This window comes from Phyllobates terribilis, unplaced genomic scaffold, assembly GCF_046119375.1.
Source record: "Phyllobates terribilis strain yellow unplaced genomic scaffold, ASM4611937v1 Scaffold_10__3_contigs__length_209671492, whole genome shotgun sequence".
Classification (NCBI taxonomy): Eukaryota; Metazoa; Chordata; class Amphibia; order Anura; family Dendrobatidae; genus Phyllobates; species Phyllobates terribilis.
The window spans coordinates 125,117,218-125,141,838 of NW_027362770.1; the positions used below are offsets into that span (position 1 = coordinate 125,117,218).

At 43.0% G+C, this 24,621-nt stretch overlaps 1 protein-coding gene across 3 annotated transcripts in view; it reads left to right on the top strand.

Moving 5' to 3' along the window:
- Positions 1-19,930, top strand: part of MAML1 (mastermind like transcriptional coactivator 1) — a 67,337-nt gene extending 47,407 nt beyond the window's left edge. For 2 of the 3 annotated variants that reach the window (XM_073649760.1, XM_073649762.1), the window contains exons 2-5: positions 13,097-14,530; positions 16,396-16,683; positions 17,047-17,161; positions 18,274-19,930. In XM_073649760.1, the coding sequence (XP_073505861.1) occupies positions 13,097-14,530; positions 16,396-16,683; positions 17,047-17,161; positions 18,274-19,268 (2,832 nt within the window). In that variant the 3' untranslated portion in view covers positions 19,269-19,930. The remainder of the gene's footprint in view (positions 1-13,096; positions 14,531-16,395; positions 16,684-17,046; positions 17,162-18,273) is intronic. The other variant, XM_073649761.1, reaches the window with a different exon arrangement.
- Positions 19,931-24,621: the final 4,691 nt, after the last annotated feature.

Consider the following 24,621-nt stretch of genomic DNA (forward strand, 5'->3'; position numbering starts at 1 on the left):
TTGTTCAGGGGAAGGATACAAAAAGCTGTCTCAGAGATTTAACCTGTCAGTTTCCACTGTGAGGAACATAGTAAGGAAATGGAAGAACACAGGGACAGTTCTTGTTAAGGCCAGAAGTGGCAGGCCAAGAAAAACATCAGAAAGGCAGAGAAGAAGAATGGTGAGATCAGTCAAGGACAATCCTCAGACCACCTCCAGAGAGCTGCAGCATCAACTTGCTGCAGATGGTGTCACTGTGCATCGGTCAACTATACAACGCACTTTGCACAAGGAGAAGCTGTATGAGAGAGTGATGCGAAAGAAGCAGTTTCTGCAAGCACGTCACAAACAGAGTTGGCTGAGGTATGCAAAAGCACATTTGGAGAAGCCAATTTCTTTTTGGAAGAAGGTCCTGTGGACTGATGAAACCAAGATTGAGTTGTTTGGTCATGCAAAAAGGCGTTATGCATGGCGGCAAAAAAGCACAGCATTCCAAGAAAAACACTTGCTACCCACAGTGAAATTTGGTGGAGGTTCCATCATGCTTTGGGGCTGTGTGGCCAATGCCGGCACCGAGAATCTTGTTAAAGTTGAGGGACGCATGGATTCCACTCAGTATCAGCAGATTCTTGACAATAATGTTCAAGAATCAGTGACAAAGTTGAAGTTACGCAGGGGATGGATCTTTCAGCAAGACAATGATCCAAAACACCGCTCCAAAATCTACTCAGGCATTCATGCAGAGGAACAATTACAATGTTCTGGAATGGCCATCCCAGTCCCCAGACCTGAATATCATTGACCATCTGTGGGATCATTTGAAGAGGGCTGTCCATGCTCTGCCACCATCAAACTTAACTGAACTGGAATTGTTTTGTAAAGAGGAATGGTCAAAAATACCTTCATCCAGGATCCAGGAAATCACTAAAAGCTACCGGAAGCGACTAGAGGCTGTTATTTTTGCAAAAGGAGGATCTACTAAATATTAATGTCACTTTTCTGGTGAGGTGCCCATACTTATGCACCTGTCAAATTTTGTTTGAATGCAAATTGCACATTTTCTGTTAGTACAATAAACCTCATTTCAAGGCAGAAACATTACTGTGTCCAACAGTTATTACATATATCAAACTGAAATAGCTGTTGCAAAAACACCAATTTTTATAAAACATTAAGCTTAAGATTAATAGGGGTGCCCAAACTTTTTCATATAACTGTATATCCTTATGTGCACATTGTAACCTATCCCGGCTTTGGTAGACATATACTTGGTGAAGTTGGTTCGCTGTTAGTTGGGCCAAAGATGTCACCTCCATCGCCAGCCTCGCTAGCCTTGTATGCTAAGGCTCGTTTTTTACATTGGCATTAACTGCCCAGAACAAGCCACCGATCAATGATATAGGAATCTGATCAGTGCTGGTTAAGGACCGTTTTGATTTAGAAATAAACATAGGATGGGCTCATCCAGCGTTACCCCGTGTGCACATGCCTCTAGTTATATAGAAATGTAACAGCGAATTCAAGGCTCCAGCATATAAAGCGAATTTCCAGATATATAAATAAAGCTTCATATTCAGTTCAGTTCAAAAAAACTGACATTGGCCACCACGGTGTACTGCGGGACCCCGGCTGATCAGACATTGATGACCTATCCTACGGATAGGGCATCAGTGTAAAAGTAGTGGACACCTTCTTTAAGATTATTGGTCATGATTAGTAAATGAAAAATGCTATACTTTGAAATGCGTAGGTCCCCTACCTTTTTATGTCAAGTACTATTTATATAAAGTTTTTTTTTTAACTAAACTTTTATAAAGTTTTATCTCTCCGGAAATTTGCTTTCTATGCTGGACCATTTTGTTCGCTATTACTATTAGTGACCTAGTCTGTGCCAGGCTTCCTGGAGTTATGGAGTCTGAACAACCAGGTTGGTGAGCTGCCCCTGTCCTTGTCTAGATATGTAGTCTACTGTCTGTCAGTCCCATGGGCACCTTCACTCCATTCTAATGAGGCCTCCAGAGCCCAGTTCTGTGGATCAGTGGGAGGCCCAGTTATCTCGCCCCAATAATCAGCAACTTTATCACCTGTCGTTAATGGGTTGTGTTATTACTCCCTGCCATTTTGTGGTTGTAAATTAAAAAAAAAAAAATTAAAAGGAGCCATCAAATAATGTTCTCTATTAGTAATATTGGCTCAATGGTGAAAATAGCAAGACGGGTCCTTCACTGTGTGCATGACATCCTCTGTGGAGGAATTATAAGGGGGCTCGTGTATAGGTTTCTCCATGTCGGATCAATGCAGGGTAATAGTCTTATCATTATAAGCTGGTTTCTAGTAAATTCACCTTTTACTGATTTCTCTGCTGAAAGCCAAACCCAGATCTTTTCTTTCCTCCCATTAGAGAAACCAGTTCTTCTGGTTTGCAGAGCAGATTGGGTTTCTTGGGGTGAGCCGGGAGTATCAGAGGCTGGAGACTCTCCTAGCTTGCTCATCGCTCGCTTGGATGTCTCACTATCTGTGTGTGTGTGTGTGTGTATATATATATTATATTATATTATATTATATTATATTTGCTGGCGGTGATCTTCACCATCATGCAGCTTCTGCCTCATGATGACCAGTCACTGCCCCCATTGTTGGTGGAAGTACCTCCCCTGACATGCCTGCTATGTCTTGGGGTCTGCTAGCTCCAGGCTATGTCAAGTATCTGATTGTGTTCCCAGTGTGTGAGACAAGATGAGCTGTTTTTGCTTGTAAATGGCGGCATATTAACACGTCAAAGGCAACTGTGAGCTCATCTACATAAAGGAGGTAAAAGGAAACGCAGTTTCTACATAAACACCATCTTAAAGTCCTGTCTTAGCTCTATATATTTAATTCAAAAAAGAAAAAACCTTTTAGAAAAAATTGTTTCCTCTGCAATTTTGTCTGCATTCATGTTACATGCCGGTTTGGATGCGGTTTGGCAATGGAATTGCTGTGGATTTCACCCCAAAATGAAAACGTTATCGTGCTTGTTACAGTACCATATTTGCTTTGCCAGGAGTGATCCCTTTTAAAGGGAGTCTGTTGGCACAAAATGACTGTTCAAACCAAGCACAGGCGCTCGTGACCTTTCCATCTATCACACCCTCCTTTTCCTTGATTGACAGCTTTGGCTTTACTTAAATGGGTGGAGACGGAAAACAAGTAGGTGGGAAGGTGCACTGAACCGATTGGCCACACCAAGGGTGCACCTAGTGCCTGTGGTTGGTTTGATCAGTCATTTTAGTCCCCCTTTTAGTTGCTGTTTATGCTGCAGATTAGCTCAGTCGATGTTAAGTGGAGCTAACACATGACTTTTAGTTCACCCGAGTGTTCATGTCTGAAGAGAGCCGGGGAGTATGTGACTGCCAGACATCTCTGCTGACAACTTACCGGCAATCGGAACTAAAGAATCGGGCATGTTGAAACACAACATGCCCAACCCTGTTTCTCATTGACATCGTGGCAGAGCTCGGACCCCCCCAAGACCCTTGATAGTCTGGTCTTGCAGAAATTGGCAGGTTTGGCCATCGTTTATCTGATGTGTATGGCTACCAGTGACTCCTTTATCTTCCAGAAATTTGACTGATTTGAAATGTTTTTAGCTTTTCTGCAGCAGGAAAGTTTCCGCGCCGTCCAGACCCACACGTGATTCCTTCCTGTTGATATTATTTCCTGTGTAGTCAGAAAGCTTGTAAGGTTGTGCTGGTGGATCAGCACTGAGTCTGCTGGGCTGGTAGAGATGGACGGCCCCCCAGGAATCTTTGGGACAGGAGTCAGGCTTGTTCAGGGGTCCTTCATATTGGGCCACATTTATCAAGTGATCGAGAAACTCAGTCAATTGTTTTGGTAACACAGATTATAGAGGTGTTTTCCATGATGCCATAGCAGTTGCCCAATGGGCCACTTGTTGCTCCTGAGCCATTGGTTTCGGTGCCCTTGTATAAACCAGAGATTAGAGCAGCAGCCCAATCTGATGCATATGGGCTAAGCCCCCATACACCTTAAGTGGCTGTTGGGCCGTCTTCTGTCTCGGCCATCCTTCCCATGCTCTTGATCGCTTGCATTGTGTACTATGAGAAGGCCGATGCCAGACCTCTCTCTCTGATAGGATTGTCATTCCAAAATGGGGCTTGCTAGATTTTTGTGCCCCCCCCAACTTCATCTGTCCGGGGCGCCCGCCCACACATTAGAGTGTGAAATCTGTCAATATGGTTGGGTTCAGCTGACTGATAAATGTGGATGACTTTGGTAAAGTGCGCCAGTAGACGCATGGCCCACAACATGGTGTGATCTCAGCCTTACATAGACGCCATTCATCTCCTCCAGTAACATCAAACCCCCCTGTCTGGACTCGTGTGAACAGATAACAACCTGGGCTACTCCCATATTGGAGGACCCCCACAGTGTGATCAAATTGGGGGCTTATTAGTGCAGCATTTTGACATGATATCTCAGTATTTCCATAATTTTTCCGGGTTCTGGTTAGCGGTGATGTGACAGCGCCATGTAAGTACCTCGGGTTCTTCCCCATGTGCCAGGTCCTCTGTGGACGTATCCACAGCTGTGAAGAACGCTGCCGATATCATCGGGAACATTTACTGATTATAAGATGCACATTTGCCCAACAGCATAAATGACATCCACAATGCAAGTCCATTTACCCAGCAGATTTGGGCCGAGATCTGTTAAAGGGAATCTGTCAGCAGACTTTTGCTTCCCCATCTGAGAGCAGCAAGATGTAGGGGCAGAGATCCTGATTCCAGTGCTGTCACTTACTGGACTGCTTGCTGATCTTTTGATTAAAATCCCTGTTTTCACTGCTGCAGATTTAGCAGTTCTCTGAATGCTGAGCTCTGTATAACCCTGTCCACACCACTGATTTGCAGCTGTGTACACTGCATAGGCAGAAAGCTGCCCATCAATGGTGGGAGCAGAGTTATATAGAGCTGATTAATATGGAGGACTACATGGCAGCAGGTTTACTAGTCCTCTAATGATGATCTCCTACTGATTAAAAGTGATTTTATGAAAACTGCAGCAAGAAGCCTAGTAAGTGACACAACTCTGGAATCAGGGTCTCTGTCTGTACATTATGCTGCTCCCAGATTGGGTGGCAAAAACCCGGTGGCAGATGCCCTTTAAAGAGGTTGTCCGGTGTATATTGATGAGACTGTTGGGGGTTTGACATCCGGCACCCCCGCTGGTCAGCGGATATCGGCGGCCGGATGTAAGCCATGCACACAGCGGGACGCAGCGCCATACACGGCATACTGACTGGTTTCCCCCGTCCCTTGAGTCGTTGCCAGTTAAGTCCTTGGAAACCTTCTGGTGATCACTCAGTGAACAAGCAAAATGCTTATGCCGGGTGATCAGATGTCGACGCTTGAAAATAGAAATCCTTATCGGCAGCACATGGGCTCGGTGTAAAGTGGAGGATGTGCGAATAACAGGACACTGTATGGGGACAGAGCGATCGGATTAACAGAAGATCTCATCAGTTTTCTTAACCTGTATAAGGGCGTGTTCACATTGAGGGAGGGTTTTTTCAGGAGTGTGGGAGGAAACCGGACAACCCAGAGGAAACCCACGCAAACTCTGGGAGAACATACAAACTCCTTGGTGGGGTTTGAGCCCAGGATGGCAGTCCTGTGTTTTGTACTCCTTGTCTTTTTTTGAGAGTTTCTGCTCCAAAAACTCCTGAAAAATCCAAACAAAACTTGTGTGAACATACCCTAAAGAGGCCAGTAAGCGAGCTCTGGTGTACAGTGGATGGGCTGTTGGATGATGTGTATGGTGATCTCTCATGGCCCCACTAGAGATGGTCATGTCCATGGTGTATACACTGTACCACGCCATGGTATACAGCGGTGATGGTCGTCTGAGACTGGTTTTTCACAGTACAGAGCTCAGCTTGGAAGTGGTTGCTCTGTAATTCAAGAACGTCGGCTGTAACAGAGTAGCTGGATTGTCTTGTAGGAGATACTAGTCTCCACACGCCTGAGGGAGACGTTCCTCCATCCAGACTTTCCCAACAACCCCCCCCCCAGGTCCGGGGAGTGAGCGCGGCCTCCAGCCTGATTATGCACGGGCCCCATTTACTAGACCCCATCTTATGTCTCCCATCATGGGACTTCACAAGTGATTATTACCTTCCATTCATCTGGCTTTACTACTTCTGCTTTTATTTCCTCTGTGGCTCCTGATGTCCTAAGGGGGAAAAAAAGCACTGTAATATAGTCTTTGTTAAGCCATGATGTTGGGGGTGGGCAGCTGGCGGCTTTTTGCGGCCCACCTCTCTACAGAGTGAACAGATATATGGAAATAGCTGAGCGCACTGGACTGTTCTCCTATAGAGTATAATGGAGAGTGACCAGTCATGGATGGCCGCCTCTCTGCAGAACACAGGGAACATAGGACATCGCAGGCCTCGGCTGTGCTCTGTATTCAGGGGCCCTCCAGGTTGTAGCAGCATGACCACAGCTGCAATAGATGTTACACATGTAATCTATAGTTTACCTATACCCCATGTCCATAAATAATGTTCTGCACTGGCACCTCAATTCCATTTTGGACTTTGGCTTTGTTTGCAGTTCTCTTGCTTACTGCAGCTGGCTTTACATTATGCACATACAGTGGCGACCAAAAGTTTTGCATTTTTTTTTTTTAAAGTGATTACTTTTGTCCGGTTGTTGTGATGAATTGAAAGTGCATGAAGTTGTCGTCATGCAAGACAAAAATGCTTTTGAATTGGAGGTATCGTCATTTAATTATAGAAAACTGACTGCCAAAAGTTTTGCATAAACTATTTATTGATCTCATCATATAGAGTAATTCATTTAATTCATTGCTTACAATGCCATAACTTAGTATTTTGTAGCATAACCTCTTGCTTTAATTACTGCACTGACGGGGCATTGAAGCCACTCAGGTATTAAAGACATCTTGAGGGATCTTGTTCTATTCCATTTAAAAAAGTAGGGAGAGGGGCACAAATAGCGCCGTTACCCGGTAATACAATCGTGATGTGATTACAATCTGCTCACCTTAATGAGTTGTGATGATGCACAACTCGTATAAACAGCGTATTGGAGGGCTGCAGGGAATCTTGAAGCACGTAGTAGAAGATATGATGGTGTGAGTACAGTCCGCTCCTCCGTGTACAGATGATGATACCAATGAATAAGGTTACAATGGCTTAAGCCATTAAATAAAATATGTAACCTTTATTCATTGGTGTCATCTGTACACGGAGGAGCGTGGACTGTTCTCTGTTCCATTTGCAAATCTTCAAACAATTCATCTCTATTGCTATGGGTAAGGGCCCCTACTCGTCTCCCTAACTCATCCCAAAGGTGCTCTATAGGGTGTAAATCAGGTGATTGTCTTCGCTTTTGCAACAGGCGAACATTTTTTTTTTTTGCTAACCAATTTTTGACTAAATTGAATGTGTGATTAGGATCATTGTCTTGCTGGAATTTCCATCCGTGGCCTACTTTTGTTTTCCCATGTGGCAGCATTATATTCTTCAGTATATCCTTGTACATGGTAGCATTCATATTTCCATCAATTTCTATGCAGGGGGCCAATGGCAGATGCAGAAAAGCAGCCCCAAACCATGACATGGCCACCACCATGTTTCACTGTAGGTGTTTGGTACCTTACATCATTACGATTTCCAGTTGAGCAGTATATATTGTGCTTGCCATCACTACCAGACAGATTGAACTTGGATTCATCCAACCACAACACCTTACACCAATCTGTCTCTATCCATTGTCTGTGTTCTTTGGCAAACTCAAGTCGGACCTTCCGGTTCTTTGCGGAGATGAAAGGCTTCTTGACTGGAACTCGTGCTTTCAACCCTACTGCTCTTAGCCATCGCACCACAGTTTGGTGACTCCCTTTGACCCCATATCCTTCATTCATTTCGTGTGAAATCTGTACAGCACTTTTATGGACATCAGATACTGACTTTTCCTTAATAATGTGATCAACTCTGGAGGAAGTTTTCCGTGTTCGTCCACTTCTAGGTTTGTCAGCTGTTTCAGAACCTTCTTGTTCTTTCTTTAATATACGTGACACTTGTCTCTGAGAACAGGTGAATTCCACAGCTCCTCGTTTGGTTTTTGCCTGACCTCACTCTCAGAATAATAAGCTTCCTGACATCTGGTGATATATTTGTGTTGGTCTTTGCCATGTTTTAACCTAAAGACACACACACAAAAAAAAAGTTTTAGGCAAAATTCGTCTACCCACGACAAAATATGCAAAACATTTGGCCCAGCAACTGTTGAAAACTAACACACAAAGGGATTAAACCAGGTCAAACACCATTTTCGTCCTTATAGCTGACAACCATTTGCTTCCGGTTTACTAAAATCACCAGGGAAATGACATCACAACAACCGGACGGAAGTAATAATAAAAAAAAAAAAGCAAAACTTTTGGTTGCCGCTGTACTTAGGGTCACATCGGATGGACCTGTTCAGAGGTTTTTTTTTTTACATTATAATATATTAAAAATACAGTAAATTTAAACATTTTACATAATTACAAATTATCTGACACGGTTTAAAAAAAGACCATTAAAGAGGATCTGCCAGCAGGTTTTTGCTATTTAATCTGAGAGTAGAATGATTTTGGTGTAGAAAGCCCGATTCCAGGGATGTCATTTGCCAGGCTGTGTGCTGTAGTTTCAATACAATCAGTGTTTTATCAGCAGGAGATTATTACTAGAGGACTAGGTCTCACATGCAGGAAAGTCAGGGTAATCTGTGTAACCCCGCCCCCACCTCTGATTGGCAGCTTTGCTTACCATTCACAGGAAGTAGCCAATGAGAGATGTGGGCGAGGTTATACACAGCTCAGAATCAAAACAAGGATTCTATCAAAATAGCACCAAGCAGTCCAGTAAGTGACACGTCGCTGGAATCGGGGTCTGTGCCACTACATCATGCTGCTATCCGATTCCATCGCAAAAACTTGCTGACAGTTTCCCTTTTAAGGTGCATTTAGACAATCAGCAAGCAAGTGGCTGATCACTGGCAGGTTACCATTGTTTGTAAGATAACTGCGAATGCGTGATCACTGGGCGGGCGAGTGTAACACTTGTTCAGCGGGTGATCGGATCGTTTACAGCTACATAAAAATCATCGGCAGCACATCGCCCAGTGTTTACAGGTGAGGTGCTGCCAATACCACAATGCTATATCGGAACAGGACAGGTGTATTAAGGCCACGTTCACACGTTCAGTATTTGGTCAGTATTTTACATCAGTATTTGTAAGCCAAAACCAGGAGTGGGTGATAAATGCAGAAGTGGTGAAGTGTTTCTATTATACTTTTCCTCTGACTGTTCCACCCCTGGTTTTGGCTTACAAAAACTGATGTAAAATTCTGAACGTGTGAACATGGCCCAGCTATCACAGAGTACTGAATTGCATGTGATGAGGAGCCCTGGACACGCACATTCAACTTTGATGTGGTCACCAATCAGCTGATTGGGGCTCAGAAAACCACTGGAAAGGGATGCAAATTCAGACCCTTATAGCGGGCTCACTGACTGAGTCTCAGTTCACTCATTCTGCAGCAGGCAGCAATAGACAAACTGTGTAAGAGGCAAACTGCAAAATTCCAATGAAACCCGATTACAAAAATTACTTTTAGGAAAAAATACATACATTTGATTGAGGAGGGAGTGTAACCCAACAGTGAAACAGTGAGCAACCTCTGTATATATTTGTATTTATTTTTTTTGTTAAAATGTCTCTTCACTGTCATCCATGAGAACAGGAGTCCCTTTTTGTGCGTGTCAGACACCGGTTCCAGGTTTCGTGTGGGTGTGCGTCTTACTCACTGACATTACGCTGTCTCTCCCCGGCAGATGGAGGCGATACTGCCGTACATTACATATAATGGGCGGGCGTTGTGCTGACTGTTCTAGAGGCGATCGGACAAACCTAGGAGGCAGCGCAATATATAATTTATCTCTGAAATGTGCGGGGGCGGCAGCATGGACTAAACACAGTCATTCTCAACGCATTTAAAAGTGAAGCAACTTTGTCTATTGTCTTGGTTAAGGATCTCCTACCGTTTTGTGCCTACAGCTTCTGTGTATTCCTTTGTGTCGCCATGGTCACTGACTGTAAACCATTATATTGTAGGCTGATCCTGCAATTGTGTCACTACATTTTTCATTTCAACTATAAAAAAAAGTGGAAAAAATGGGAATCAGTCACCAAGTTTTTGCTATCCCATCTGAGAGCAAAATAATATAGGGGCAGAGACCCTGATTCCAGAGATGTATCATTTACTGATCTGCCTGTTGCAGTTTTGATAAGATCACTTCTATCTGCTGCAGATCTAGTAGAATGCTGACCTCTGTATAACCCCGCCCACACCACTGATTGGCAGATTTCTGTGTACACTGTGCATAGGCAGAAAGCTGCCAATCAGTGGTGGGGGTGGGTTATAGAGAACTCATGAATATGGAGGACTACATGGCAGTAGGTTTACTAGTCCCTCAGTAAGTGATACATCACTGGAATCAGGGTCTGTGCCTCTACATTAATTACGCTGCTCTCAGATGTAACCAAAACCTGCTGACAGATTCCCAATAAATTTATACTGTTTTCCAAAATGCTTTACCCATGTGAGACCTGTGTTGAATAAGTGTCTATTGGCGGCACAAGTCAGGAGTGACTAGAAGTTTTGTTTTTATGACAACCTGTTGCCACAAGCAAAAAAAAAAAAAAAAAAAAAAAGAAAGCTCTTACTTTTGAGGTGGATTCATCTTTGACTTCTTTACAAATTTAACAGTTAAGTAAAAAGTTTGCAAAACACTGTATGGGCAAAAGAAAAACTCCTTGTAAAAAATGCCTTCAGAACAAAACCACACAAATAAAAGCAACGTTTACCAAAAAGGGATTCCTCCTGAAAAAAACTGCACGTGAGCATACCCTAAACGTGTAGCCCCCCAGGATATTGGAGAACCAATGAAGGCTCATGTTAACAGTTACTGTCCCGTGTAAATGAGCATTGAGGCCATGTTCCCATCTAAGAAAACGCTGCCTTTATTTTCTTCAGGTATCTGGACTGATTGTATTTTATTTTTTTGGTACTTTAGGTGTAGATTTAACACAGCATTTGTTAAATGTATTATTTTTTTAGTTCAGAAATGCTGGAAAATATGGAAAATGCACTTAATCGCAGGTTAAAAAAAAAAAATTCAGTTGCAATTTTTTTCCTATTTTTTTTTTGGGTTCCCTATAGAATCCAGAAACCTTTTTTTGTGCACACGCCTCGCTGCGTTACCTGACCGTCCGATGACGTGGTATCGCAGGTGTGCTGCTCCGCATGGACGCCGTGTTCTCAGTGAGATTTAGATCACTTTCTGCTGGGTTGTGAAATAACGGGGGAAGACGAGGGAGGCAAAGATGCCATGGGGACTTGTCAGGTCTAATGTGCACTATGTGAATATCTGCCAAAGCATCAAGTGAAAACAACTAAAAGAAAAATGGCTGACTGCCTCATCACCTGTACGGGAATTATTGACCACTTTGCTGTGATTCTCACTTTATCTATAGATCTATTAATTTCATGTAATGCTGCACATTGCCATCATCCCTGTTAAACTGCTTGTGCCGCATAGTATACGTGTAGAAACTTTAGAGGCTGTCAGACACATCTTCCAAATCTGCAGCTCTTCCAATCCTTTCCCACAATAGGACACGTCCTCCCGGCCTCAGACGGTGACTGATTACAGACGGCCGTCCATACGCAGAGGGTCTGTGCAGATCCCTGGATTAATGTAAGGATCTGCCCGTGTGGGGCTTTACCCACTGGGAGCACTAACACTGCGTTCATTCTTCTCAGGAACCCTTGTTCTAGTGATCCGGGAGACCCCAAGCAACCAACCCCTTTAAATTCAACTTTTTCAAGATCTCCATTTGTTGTCAGTGAATTAGAATGGAAGTCTGTACAATCCTTACTTTTCACAGCTGATGATTTGCTACAAAGTATTCAGCCTCGGTAATCCTATGGGAGCTACATACTTGAGCAGCACACGTGTTGTATGTTGGATTATTTTGCTACAATGTGTCAGCGCAGATGATGTAAAACAGGCCCGAGTGCGACATATTTAGCTGACATATGTCCGTCTGGACTGGTCGCAATTGTGGGAAATACATTAGGGTTTTCTAGCCTCTTTTTAAACCAGGATTTCCTATATTACGGGGTGGTATGGCATTTCCATCTGCAGTGACATACAGTATATGGTAGAAGTCGTCTGAGGAAAGCGAGTTGTTTTAATAAGTCTCTAGAAGAAGGAATGCTCCGGCTGGGGCTGCACGCTTATCCGAAAAGGTCACCATAACCACAGAGGAATTTCTCTGGCCGACACTCTGAGTGCAGCTTCTGTTTTATGTGGCTGTGAACTGGCGTTATGGCAATGTCTACTGCCCCCTGGTGTACAGCTGGTGGAATTGCCACAACACAGCTTATGACTTTTTAACTTAACGCCTCTGTTAGAGTGTAGCAATAGCGCTGGTTACACTGGTGCATATTGGACCAGAACTTTTTCAGTAATGTCTATATTGAAAAAATAAATGTTGGCATTTCTAGACTAATTGCAACTATTATTCTAATGCCTTAGTCTCTTCATCGCTTTGATTCAGTTCAGATGTCTTTTATTTTTTTCTGAAAAAGAACTATTCACTTAGACAGCCCTAAGGTAAATTTAGTACAGAGCCAGCCTATATCCCTTGAAATTAAAATAAATATATATATTAATTACATACACATTAATTTACATTACTAAAGAGATCTTAGACCTGATGCGGATAGTATATTCACTTTGGCCATTCTGACATGAATTTTCAATCTCCACCCAAGCTCCTCAGTGTCCCTCTCCCCTGCTGACCTCTCATGCTGATCAGTACATGCTGCAGCTGTCAGAGTGGATGGAGATTGAATACACTTGGATACACTTGGGACTCATGAGATCTCACACTATACATGTGTTTTTACGAGTTAGTTTTTCTGGTCCTGACTGTTCATAAAAATAACTGAGTGTTTTTTATTTTTTTCCCAGCAGCTTCATGACACCGTGAAAAGAAAGCTGGACAGTGCCGCTTCACCTCAAAATGGGGAGCAACAGAACGGATACGGAGATATCTTCTCAGTGTCGAAAAAGCTGAGACACGATGACGGGCTGTCGGGGGTGATTGGATCCGCTAACGGGATGCCGCCAGTCTCTCCCTTGCACCAACTGGACAGCAAGCCTCCGAGCGGAGATTCCCTGCAGCTAAACGGCGGCCATTCGATTGGACTGGATGGCATCAATAAAAAGTGTCTTTCGGACGCAGGTTTGCAGCTGAACGGCAACGGGGACGTGGATGATTTTGGTCTTTGCCTCGGCAAAGAAATGAAGCAGGAGCCGATGGATGACTTGCCGTGCATGCTCTCTGGAGTCGGTGGGTCAATGTGTCAAAATAATTTGATGCCCGACCTAAACCTGAATGAGCAGGAATGGAAAGAACTCATCGAGGAACTGAACAAATCTGTCCCTGATGCGGACCTGGATGATATTTTTAATGATGACTTAGAAGACAAAAAGGACAAAGATGCCTCAAATTCTGCCACACAGACCCCACTGCCGCAAGACATTCACATCAAAACTGAGTTTTCTCCTGCCGCTTTTGAGCAGGATTCCCTTGGATCACCTCAAGTCAGGTCGTCCTCTTGTGGGCCTTTTGGTGCGACTCCTTCAGTGCCTACTAGCAGTTCATCTCCCGTGGTCGGTGTTTCCCAGACTGTGTTTCAGCAGTCTTCTCAGACCGTGACCGAATCATCCAACCAGACGTCAATGCAACCTTCAAGCCAATCGCAAAATGTGCAGAGACCTTTAACCAATGTATTATTGAGCGGCCAGGGGGCTGGCGCTACCAAAGATATGTCCTCAGCCCACCAACTTCAGCAGATTGCAGTTGCAGCCAAGAAAAAGCGGGACCAGATGCTGCAAAACAAACAGGCACCGCAGGTCCATCCATCAAATCCAATGACCAACTGGCCACAGTCAGGATCTTCTCAGAGTCCTCTCGGTGTTCCCTTTAGCATGGATAAACCCACCAGCCCTTCTGTTTACCAGCAAGAGTTTAATAACCAGAAACTTATGATGCCCAACATGAACAAAAACTCCCCACGTGGCGGAGCCACCTACATCCAGGCGAACCACGTCACCATGATCGGTCATAAACCCGCCAACAATCTAAACCCCAACCAGTCTGCAGGTCCCAATGCCATGCTGGACTATGGCAATACCTTACCGCTCTCGCATTACGAGGCCGACTGCGGTCCTGGGCTTGTAGCCCAAAATCCCAACAAGAATGTAATGATCCCATATATCCAGCAGCGGCAGCAGCAACAGGCGGCACAGCAGCTGCCTCCTATGACGGAGGAACAGAGCCGATTATTTATAAAGCACAAGGCTGGAATTTCTTATAGACCATTAGTATCACATGGGCAGGTAAGTGCCAAGTGCCACAATCCAACATTGCCAATCCTTGATTCCTTGGCTGTAGACACAAGGTGACCATACTCATCAGATGTCTGCCCGACTGGGAGACCATCTTATCTATATGGGCTTGTCTTGACTGTCCCATTGGCAGATGGTTGGGGTTTAAAAGAATCGAGCATGTTGGATTTCAACATGCCCCATACTTTGTGCTTGGATAGGAGGCCGCATTCAGCAGTGTCAGTCAGTAGTTTATTCTCTTCCTCCCATCAAGAATGCACATTTGGCCAAACGCCATAAGGTATTTGTCCGCAGAACCAACTAGATTTGGTAGGCTATGCTGATAATATATTTGTGGTGGTCAAACAGATAAGATTAATAGCGGATCTTACTAAGATAAGCTGGAGATGGCAAGGATCTCCACTAAAATATCCTAATTATTGTGTGTGTGTGTATATATATATATATATATATATATATATATATATATATATATATATATATATATATATATATATATATATATATATATATATATATATATATATATATATATATATATATATATATTAAAAAAAAAAAAAAGTCTGATAAGACACTTGCAGCACATAAAGTATTTTATTAAACAAAAATACTAACTATATATACCATGAAATGGTAAATCAAAGTCAGTTGAAAGAGCAAGTGCAGACCAATAATATAGGCATAGTAAGTGAAATGATGTATATGGTATGCATATGCAACCAGTAGCTAAATACTACAGTATATGAAAGCTTAAAAAAAAACAAAGACAAGAAAAATACCCAAATAACTGGAAGTAAATGGATAGATCGTACAGTGCATAAATAATAAAGGGTATTTAGTTAACATAATTTTGATCAAAATAATGTAAAAGCCATCCCGCCACGTCACGGCAACCCTTATGGGACAGTCCTAACTCTAATATTAAAAACCTTACCATTTGTCAAGTGACATACATATGGAAAAGGGCAGAGAGACTGACCCCCTAGTATAAGCATAGACCCGAGGCAGAATGAGCGTCTCAACTCAAAGGGCGGCCACACCCTTTTATATGCACTAAAGCACACTGAACTACAAAGAAAAACCTGGAGGTCTGAACTGAAACGTAAATTGATGTGCATGCAAAATGTAAATGCATGTTCACACAGGGCCATTAGACAGAGAAAAACCAAAGACAAGAAAAATACCCAAATAACTGGAAGTAAATGGATAGATCGCACAGTTTTAAAATAATAAATAATAAAGGGTATTTAGTTAACATAATTTTGATCAAAATAATGAAAAAGCTATCCCGGCACGTCACGGCAACCCTTATGGGACAGTCCTAACTTTCTAATATATGAAAGCTTGTATAGCTATGGTTATAAAGCAGGTCTCAAACTGCAGTAATCAGTAAAATACGGTACAAACTGTGCAGGTAACACTGTTTTCTACCACCTTACTTTCCAACACATGTTTAGCTCACACTTCTTCTGGAAAACACCATTCCATGAAGAAGCGTGAGCGAAATGTGTGATGGAGAACACATGCACGATTGATTGGCCTATGGTGGTAGCTAATCTCTTGTGAGAACAAATTATTGGATGTGTTAAAATTCAACATGCCCAATAATTATTTTTTTTTACTTTTACCTGCAAGTGGGGAAAAAAGTCAGGATACACATTAGATTTAATTGTCCGGTCTGAATATTGATATTTTAATATTTATGGCCACATTCAGGACTGTGTGAGGGGGGGCGGGGGTTCTCATCCTCTGGGAAAAAATAATATCTGTGCATTTTGCTGGGTATTTAAAGTATTCTAGTGTTCAGGTTTTTGTTATAATGTGGCATTTCCTTCTCATTGGGAAATTTACAGGACCAGAATCCACAGCCCAATGTGCCTCGTGTCCCAGTGTCAGTGGGAGGCCCTGGTGTGGTGTCACAGCCCCCCGCCGTGTCAATGTCTGGCAACCACGCCAATGCCACATACCTGAGCAGTCAGCAGCAAGCCCTGATAAAGCAGCAGCAACAGCAGCAGCAGCAACAGCAGCTTCTTCTGGAGCAGCAAAAACAGCGAGAGCAGAAGCAGCAGATACTTCTGGAGCAACAAAAGCAGCAGTACCTCCTGGGGCAGCGGCAGCAGCAGCAGCTCCTGGCAGAGCAGGTAAGGAAACCAAATACAGGAGACGCCACCAATGAACTTCACACAATTAAGACATAAAATTACCATTGAAAAGGCAGATGACTCTTATGGGGCAACTGATCGGTATCGGATATCACTAAAGGCCTTACCTGTTTACTGGAACATATTCTCAACATTTTTCCTCCTAGTTTATTGATATGTAGCCACCCTACTCCCTAACTTAACTGTTTTTAACACTTTCACTGCCAAGGACGTGTGTAAAACTTCATCACTTTATGCCTAAGCTACTGTCTTGCCTTTCTGTTTGTATTGCCACATATGCCCAAAAGTGTCAAGGCACCCTATAGGCACCTGTCTATATTACATTTTTTCTTTTCATAATAGGAGAAGCAAAGGCACCAACAGGAGCAACTACAGCGGCATCTCACCAGACCGCCCCCTCAGTACCAGGACCAGCAACAGAACTCCTATCCCCAGCAGACAGTGGGCCCTTTTCAGGGTAAGGACACTAAACCTTTATAATCAATCCGTGTTTGCAATGCTTTAAAAAATAAGTTAGCTACTCTGGGAAGCGGATAACACAGGATCATACTACTGACAATCAAAGCATGCCTTTATGTGACTGCAGACACTGCAGACTTGTGACCCCTCACATCATGTTCACTGTGAGGATTCGCCAGCGCCAGGAGTGAGCGATCATATGACTGCAAGTATGTGATTTACATACTTCAGGCCACATTCCGACTAGACTGTATCCGACCTCGCTCACATATCGAGCGCCCATCTAGTCGGCACGTGACCGCATATATGCAAAACCTATGCTTAAGGTCATACATCCACCACTCCTGGTGCTGGCACCAGAGAATTCTCGCGGTGCATGTGATCTGAGGATGTTAGAAGCCTCCTGTCACTTAGCATGACTGCAGACTTTTAGGTTAAGAATGGACAACCCCATTAACTTGCTTTTATGGTATAAATTCTTTAAGAAGCGACTGTATAAGTGATAACTTGCTGATTGCTGGAGTCCCAACCAATCAGAAGAACTGAGCTCTGAGTAATGGAGCAATGGTCTTACATAGACACCGCCAGTATGTTCATCGTATATGGGAAGGCGAAACATAGCAGAATTTATGTCTTGACTATTTTCTGGAAGTCCCATAGGCAAATAATTGATGATGTGCATGTGAGGGCACCCCAGCGACCAGCAAGATATTACCTATCCATGAGCTGAGCCCCTCCACACACAACAGCAACCGCAGCTTACTTTGACACGGGGCAGGCGCGGGCCCATGGCTGTCCCCTGGCGCGGGGCAGGCGCGGGCCCATGGCTGTCCCCTGGCAGGCGCGGGCCCATGGCTGTTGTTCTCATAGAAGATAAGCTGCTGCCAGAGGTGTCTGGTAGCCGCTTACTTTCTGAACCATGCATGCATGTGTATAGGGGCGTCAGGAGCAATGGCTGTTTAGTTAATGGCTATTGAAGGTTTAGGACCAGCTTTAGATGAGGCATTCGACACCCTAGTCTTTCTCAGTCCATTTGGAAGAAGGTAAGCTTGACAGCCTGACAGTAAATAAAGTAAGCCTCTACCATGATTGTTCTCTTTTCTTTTGTAGGGTCTGCTTCAGTTATGGCAGGGGTGAACAATATGGCACATCAGACCTCAGGGAGTCCACGCATGTTCCCCCAGTCACAGCCGATGCTTCAGATGGCGGGGGGCCATACTACTGTTCCACCCTTGTCTTCTGTAGCAAGTTCTCAAGAACGAGCGGTTTCCCAATACCCCAATATGCAGAATGTGCAGCGTAGCGGGATGTACAACATGGGGTCAGGCCTCCCACAGATGGTTCCCAATCACACAGCGCAGGGTAACCTGCCCAACGGACAGCCTCAGATACAGAGGCAGCCAAACCTGGGACAAGGAAACGGGCTTCCCGCTGGTTATGGACCAAACCACATGGCAAATCCAGCTCTAGCAGCACAGCATAATAAAGCAGGGATGAACCATGCTATATCCAAGGCTCAAATGCCAAGAATGCCTGCTGGCATGACATCGCAGAATCCAGGATGGCAGCATCAACAAATGCAAAACATGAACAATCAACCTCAAGGAAATAATGGCTTGTCTGCCTTCAGTACGGCCAATCCTGGTTTTCACCTCCAGCAGAATCACCACAAGATATCCAGCCAAGCATTTGGCCAAGGCCTGCCACAGGTTGGCCTAGGAGCTGGTCGACCTATGAACTCGCTGAGCTCTGTCCCTGGTCAGATGATGCCAAATTTGGCTTCCCAGCAAAGGACAAATTCTGCCAGTCAACAGCCAGCACCTAATCAGCAAGTCCTTCCTGTGATGAACCAAGCAGTGCCAGACTTGACGGCGTTCACCCAGAACCCGGGCCAGCAAATGGCCAACAGAGTTGGGCTCCATTGTACTCAAAATTACCAGGTGAGGTCGACGGGTCAGGACCTCCCATTTGGATTTGGTGGACAGTCGGGCAATGCCGGGTTACAGAACTTGTCGGGGGATGCAGATTTGTTGGACTCCTTACTCAAAAACAGGACTTCAGAAGAATGGATGAATGACTTGGATGAGTTATTGGGGAACCATTGACACCGAGCCTGGGTTTCTGTTTTTTTTATATGGTTTTTGAGAACATTTTTAGTGCATTTTATAAAAAAGAAAAACTAAAATGTACATTTTTTTTTTCTTTTTGGACCAAAAACCTGTGCCATTGAGATACTATTGTCCCCTGAGGCTGGAACATAAAATGGCCTGCTGCTTCCTTCCCCGCCCCCATGGCCACAGATGCCTGGAGCATATGTGGGTCTTTCTGCTCACCACTGCCTGTCTCTGTCATTGTTGATGGCAGGGCCCCTCTTCCCAGCTCTACAAATGCCTTATTCTACAGAAGCACTGTGGGGAGTGATGGGTCCGCAGTAGCAGAGAGCCAGATGAATGCTACTACTTGGGATTGTCCTCCACTTGTAAGTCAACGCTTCATCACAACACCCCATTATTTCCTTTACCTCGCCCTACTGTGAAATCGCACCCCACAGAAGTGATCCGTAGCTGTTCTCGGTGGCCGAGAATCTCCATCTCTTCCATCTTCTCATATGTGATACTCGAAATAATCACGGTCAATAAAGGAAAGCTTTAGGGAATGCCGATAGTCCTAGCTCCCCGATGTACCCCCCGATGTATTTTAGTTTTCCAACTTGTCTCCATTGTGTAATTTTGCAAACTTTGAAAATATTCTTCCCAAATGCAAACAACGCTGCTTTTTTTTTTTTATACACTTAGTATTTTCTGGAGGTGTCCACACCAAAATATGCAACAGCAATCTGCTCTGATTATTGCATTTTTTTCCTCCTATTTTTTTATGCATTTTTGGTGCAGAAAATGTAAGCGGCAGGTTGTTTTTTTATGCAGAATCTCTGGGATTCTTCACTAAAAGAACGCAGTTGCATTTGTATTCGGCTTCACATACAACCCTATAGAGGGAAATAAGAACCGCACAATCCAACAGCGTCTTTAAACACACAGTAGGCCGGAGTTTTCCTGAAGTCACATCCATTTTGCTTGCACTGATACTTCCTGCGTTTTTTCTGCACAAAAAAAGCAGCATTTAGGCCAAGTGTGTAGGAACATGGCCTTTGACTTTCACAAAGTTGTTCCATCGTTGTCCCAAACTTGCGCTCCTTTATTTGCCAATCACTAGAGAATTTGGATTTTAATATTTTTATTTTTTTTATTGCTCTTGCTTTTTTTTTCCCCAATTAAAAACTGATACACAGGAAACCTATAAAATGTGCTGCATATTAAAAAGTCAGCTGCTCCTTTGCAACATGCAGCAAACTGTGACTGGTAGTAAATAAACCATAAGGAGCAACTGCCCAAAAGTAAGGAAAACTTGCTTCAGTGATTGCACCTTGTAGCAATCTCACACTCATTTCCTATCCCGGCCCATTCATTGTCACCTGGCAAACCCATAGCAGACCGGGCGGTGGGGGAGGGCTTCTGTTCTGACCAGTTGCCTTACAGCAAGAGAGAGTTTGGTAAAATGAGGAAAAGATTGTATGAACGTTTGAGAGATGAGATTTCTATTTTGTATATTTTCAGTTCTGATTGATCCAATCATTACAAAGGAGAGAAGGGTATGGAGGAGGAATTCTGGGGTGTTTTCTACATTATTTTTTTTTCTTTCTCTACAACAAAAAAATCCGAGCTATGCTAGAAGTTCTGACTGGCGAGTATGTAAAGATGCAGAGGAAAAGTCTGTGACCATAACTTCTATTACTGACGGGATCCTTTGCTGAGAATTGTATGGACACGACCCTTCATCAGTACATTTCCACTTTGGTCCCACACCAAGTTGTATAAGCAAGCAGTCTGCTGCTAGGGTCAGTGACGGGGGTCTCACGAATACACACACACAAACCTATGCAACAATGGGATGTTCTGCAGTCATATGTTCATTAATTGGGATAGACCTAGTGTCACCATTTCCCACATCCGTGTCCTGTCCTCCATAATTTAGAGAGTAACAAGGACCACTGCTCATTAACCCACCATGAATATATCATTTTTTAATATACCTTAGCTCATCTCACTCCACTCGGCACTTTCTTCCTTTAACTCACATCATTAACTTCAATTTCAAAAACGTTTTATTTCACCTTTCTTCCATTTTTTTTGTCTTGTAGAATAATAATTGTCCTCTTTATTTTTTTAGATGTCACCTTAACTAGCAGCCCAATTTGCTTGCTACTGTCTAGTCCAGGGTTCTTCACCAATGTGCCTTTTTAGAAGCGAAGTAATAATTTTTGTAATATCACAACATGTCGATGTTACCCATAATCCCCATTGTTGAAGGTTTATTTTTTTTTTCCAATACCCTTTTTTGGTTAATATGCATCAGCAATAGTAATGTGGGGCCTGAGCATCCAGAACACCTTGTGAGTAAGCGGAGACCCGATTCCCTAAGGTGCCCATACACCAGGTGGCAGTCGGCCAACAATTTTCAATTGTAAAGTCGGAGAAAGCCAGTTGACTCTGAGCTGGTGGGTGGACACTAGCTGCTTAGTCTCCCATGCACAGCTCAGAGGGGGATTCCTAATCCTCATTTCTTAGCACAAAGACAGAAAAAAACTGTAACAGTGAGGACAGTATATAGCAGTACTCATCTAGTGTAGCTGTTAATCCAGCACAGGGTTGAAATAACACTTGTTGGAAAGCTCAGCACAATCTTTCTGTGTCTCCCTCTGCTTGTTTTCCCACCCTGCTCCATCCTCTTCCTATCCCTCCCCTCTCCATAGAGTGTAATAGGAGGTGTAACTAGACACCGCAGTGTGCTTTTCTTCAGCAAGAAAAAGCTGACATTTTGTTTCCAGAATGGATGGGAGAGTTCAAGAGAGAAGTTCAAAGGAAAGAAGTGTCTCATAAGTGGAGATGAAGTAAAATTCTCGGATATTTGTACTATTGATTTTGAAGTTTGAAAGTGCAGTTCTCCTTATAGTGTGTATGGGGCCCTGGGCCCTAGTTTATACGAAAGTGGACGGTTATCATACAGTGATGAGGGGTGCATACTTTTGGGTAATATGTAACTAAAGGACATTGTCTGGGAGGACCAGACTGTGGAACTGAGTAAACTCTCATCTAGATTACACAATAGATTTCTTCAATCCTATCTGAAAGGATGAAACACCACCATTGTTGAGCAATTTTTCTTTTTTGGTGATTAAAGGGACTATTTCCTACTTTGCTCTGTAGTCCTTTTGACACTTGATGAACCAGACAGAAGTTTACCACTGTTCTAATTTTGCTGAGATACTTATAATTTCTCTCTTTTAGTTCAGAATGTGCATTTTTGCAAGTCTACACCTTAGAATGGCATCACCAGTTTATACAAAGTTGACGTTCGTGTTCGGCCATGGTCTCTCAATTTAGAAGCCAGTCAATCCACTAGGATTCCAAATTTTTTACAGTGGTGGCGGCCTCTGTTGTCTTAGTTTTGCGTTGAGGAAGTTCGCTGTTGAGTTGGAATTATCACAGGATCACATCAGATTCACAGGAGCAGGGAGTAAATGTCTACCAAAAGCCACAAAGGGCTCAGTCTTCAATGTTTTCAAAGTCAACCTGTCAGTAGATTCATTCTGCCGAACCACAGGCAGCGTGTATCGGACACAACCGCGCTCTTGCAGCCATGCGGCAGTTTAACAGAACCTACTTTAAAAAATTGTCTGGGGATCATGCGACTCAGATGATTAGACTGAGGCAGATTGCAGTGGCGTCGCCCTTCTTCCGCTTTCCGCAGCATGAATTTCAAGGTGGGTTCTATTTAACTTGCTCCGGGCCAGTGTTGAGAGAGGACGATGCCTAGTCCTTGAAATCTAAAGGATTGTCTACATCTGGGTACAACTCATTCTGCAGTAGAGACAGAGGCCACACTTTTTATGAAACTAAATTACACACATGACTTTTAGCCCAAAATGTATGCTTTTTAGTAAGGGAAAAAAAAATTGGCCCAGAGGTGAACAATTCTCTTTAAAACGGCTATAAGGTCTTGTAGATTTCCCAAAGAGTTGAACATTTCCACTGTTGTTTTTTTTTTTTTTTTTCTTCTTGCATGAATTTCACTAATAAATTTACATCAGAGCTGTTCCCATTGGGCCACAATAAATCAAAAACAATTTTCCTGAATTTTATGGGCTTAAAGCATTTTGACCAAACCCCCATATATAATGCTGCTGGTGGGAATACTCTTCTAGCCATTTTCATGCACTGAGGTTCTGGTTACGTGGAGTTGAGTGATGCCTGTAACATACGTTAGTGGTTACATTACAGAATTAAAAGTATTCTTTAATAATCATTTTTTTGGAGGTGGGGTTGGTCAATCTCTTTATGTTCGTTTTGTCTGTTTCTGCCAGTAGCTCCTCTCATTTCAATTCTTTTCCCCTGACTTTTTGCACCAGTACACTTGGCAATAGTTTTGGTTTTTTTTAGGGCGAGATTGGGGTAGGGAATAGTGATCACTGTGGGGCCTAAAATGCTTACTAGTGCAGCGAGTCTGTAGGTAGTGGTCACCCGCTAATTAGTAAGCAAGTGGTAACTGCTGCCTAGTGGCCGTCAATCCCAGCGTTCTGTGTTTCTCCTCTGAATACACTTCCTCTGTAAATAATAGTTTACAGTTTTATATTAAAAAATAAATATTACAAAATTAGATCCTGACTGTATATTTTTTAACTTTTTTTTTTAATAGATTTTAAAAGAAACTGTAATTCTTTATATATATATATTTTTTCCCTGTGTCTAGGGGATGTATGTACTTTTTACTTTTTTTTTTTTTTTTCCTTTCCTCCCCTTTGCTTGTAAATGGAGATGACTTTTTGAACATCGGCCTTTTTTTTTTCTCTTTTGAAAATGTGTTAAAAACAATACTTTATTCTTGTACTACAGATATGGCTTACTAAAGAGAAAGAAATCCACTTATGTTCTGCCATTCAAAAAAAAAAAATAAAAAAAATAAAGTATTTTTAGAGTATTTGGTGATTTGTGCCTTATTTAAGAGAGTTCAACTAAAGAGAAATTTTACAGAACACAGATCACAAGGTGTGTTGTCATTTTAATTCTGTTTGATCTGATGAAAAAGGAAAAAGTACTCTGAAAAAATGACAATTTGCCATATTTTGGGGAGGAGGGGGATTGTACTCTTTAACATGCTTATTTATATTAAGTTACTTCTAATTTAATTGCAGAAAAAAAAAATTGCTTGGGCGTCAACAAGAAAAAATACTTTAGTCGCTTCAGTTTCGGTACTTTTTAGTTTCAATCCCTCAAGAGTTTGGATCCAACCTGATTTTTTTACTTTTATCCCAAAAGATGGAAACCACATCCAAGATGATACTTGTATCCCAACAGATGAGAGGTGGACTATAGAATGGAAAAGAAGCCGTGACATGCATGA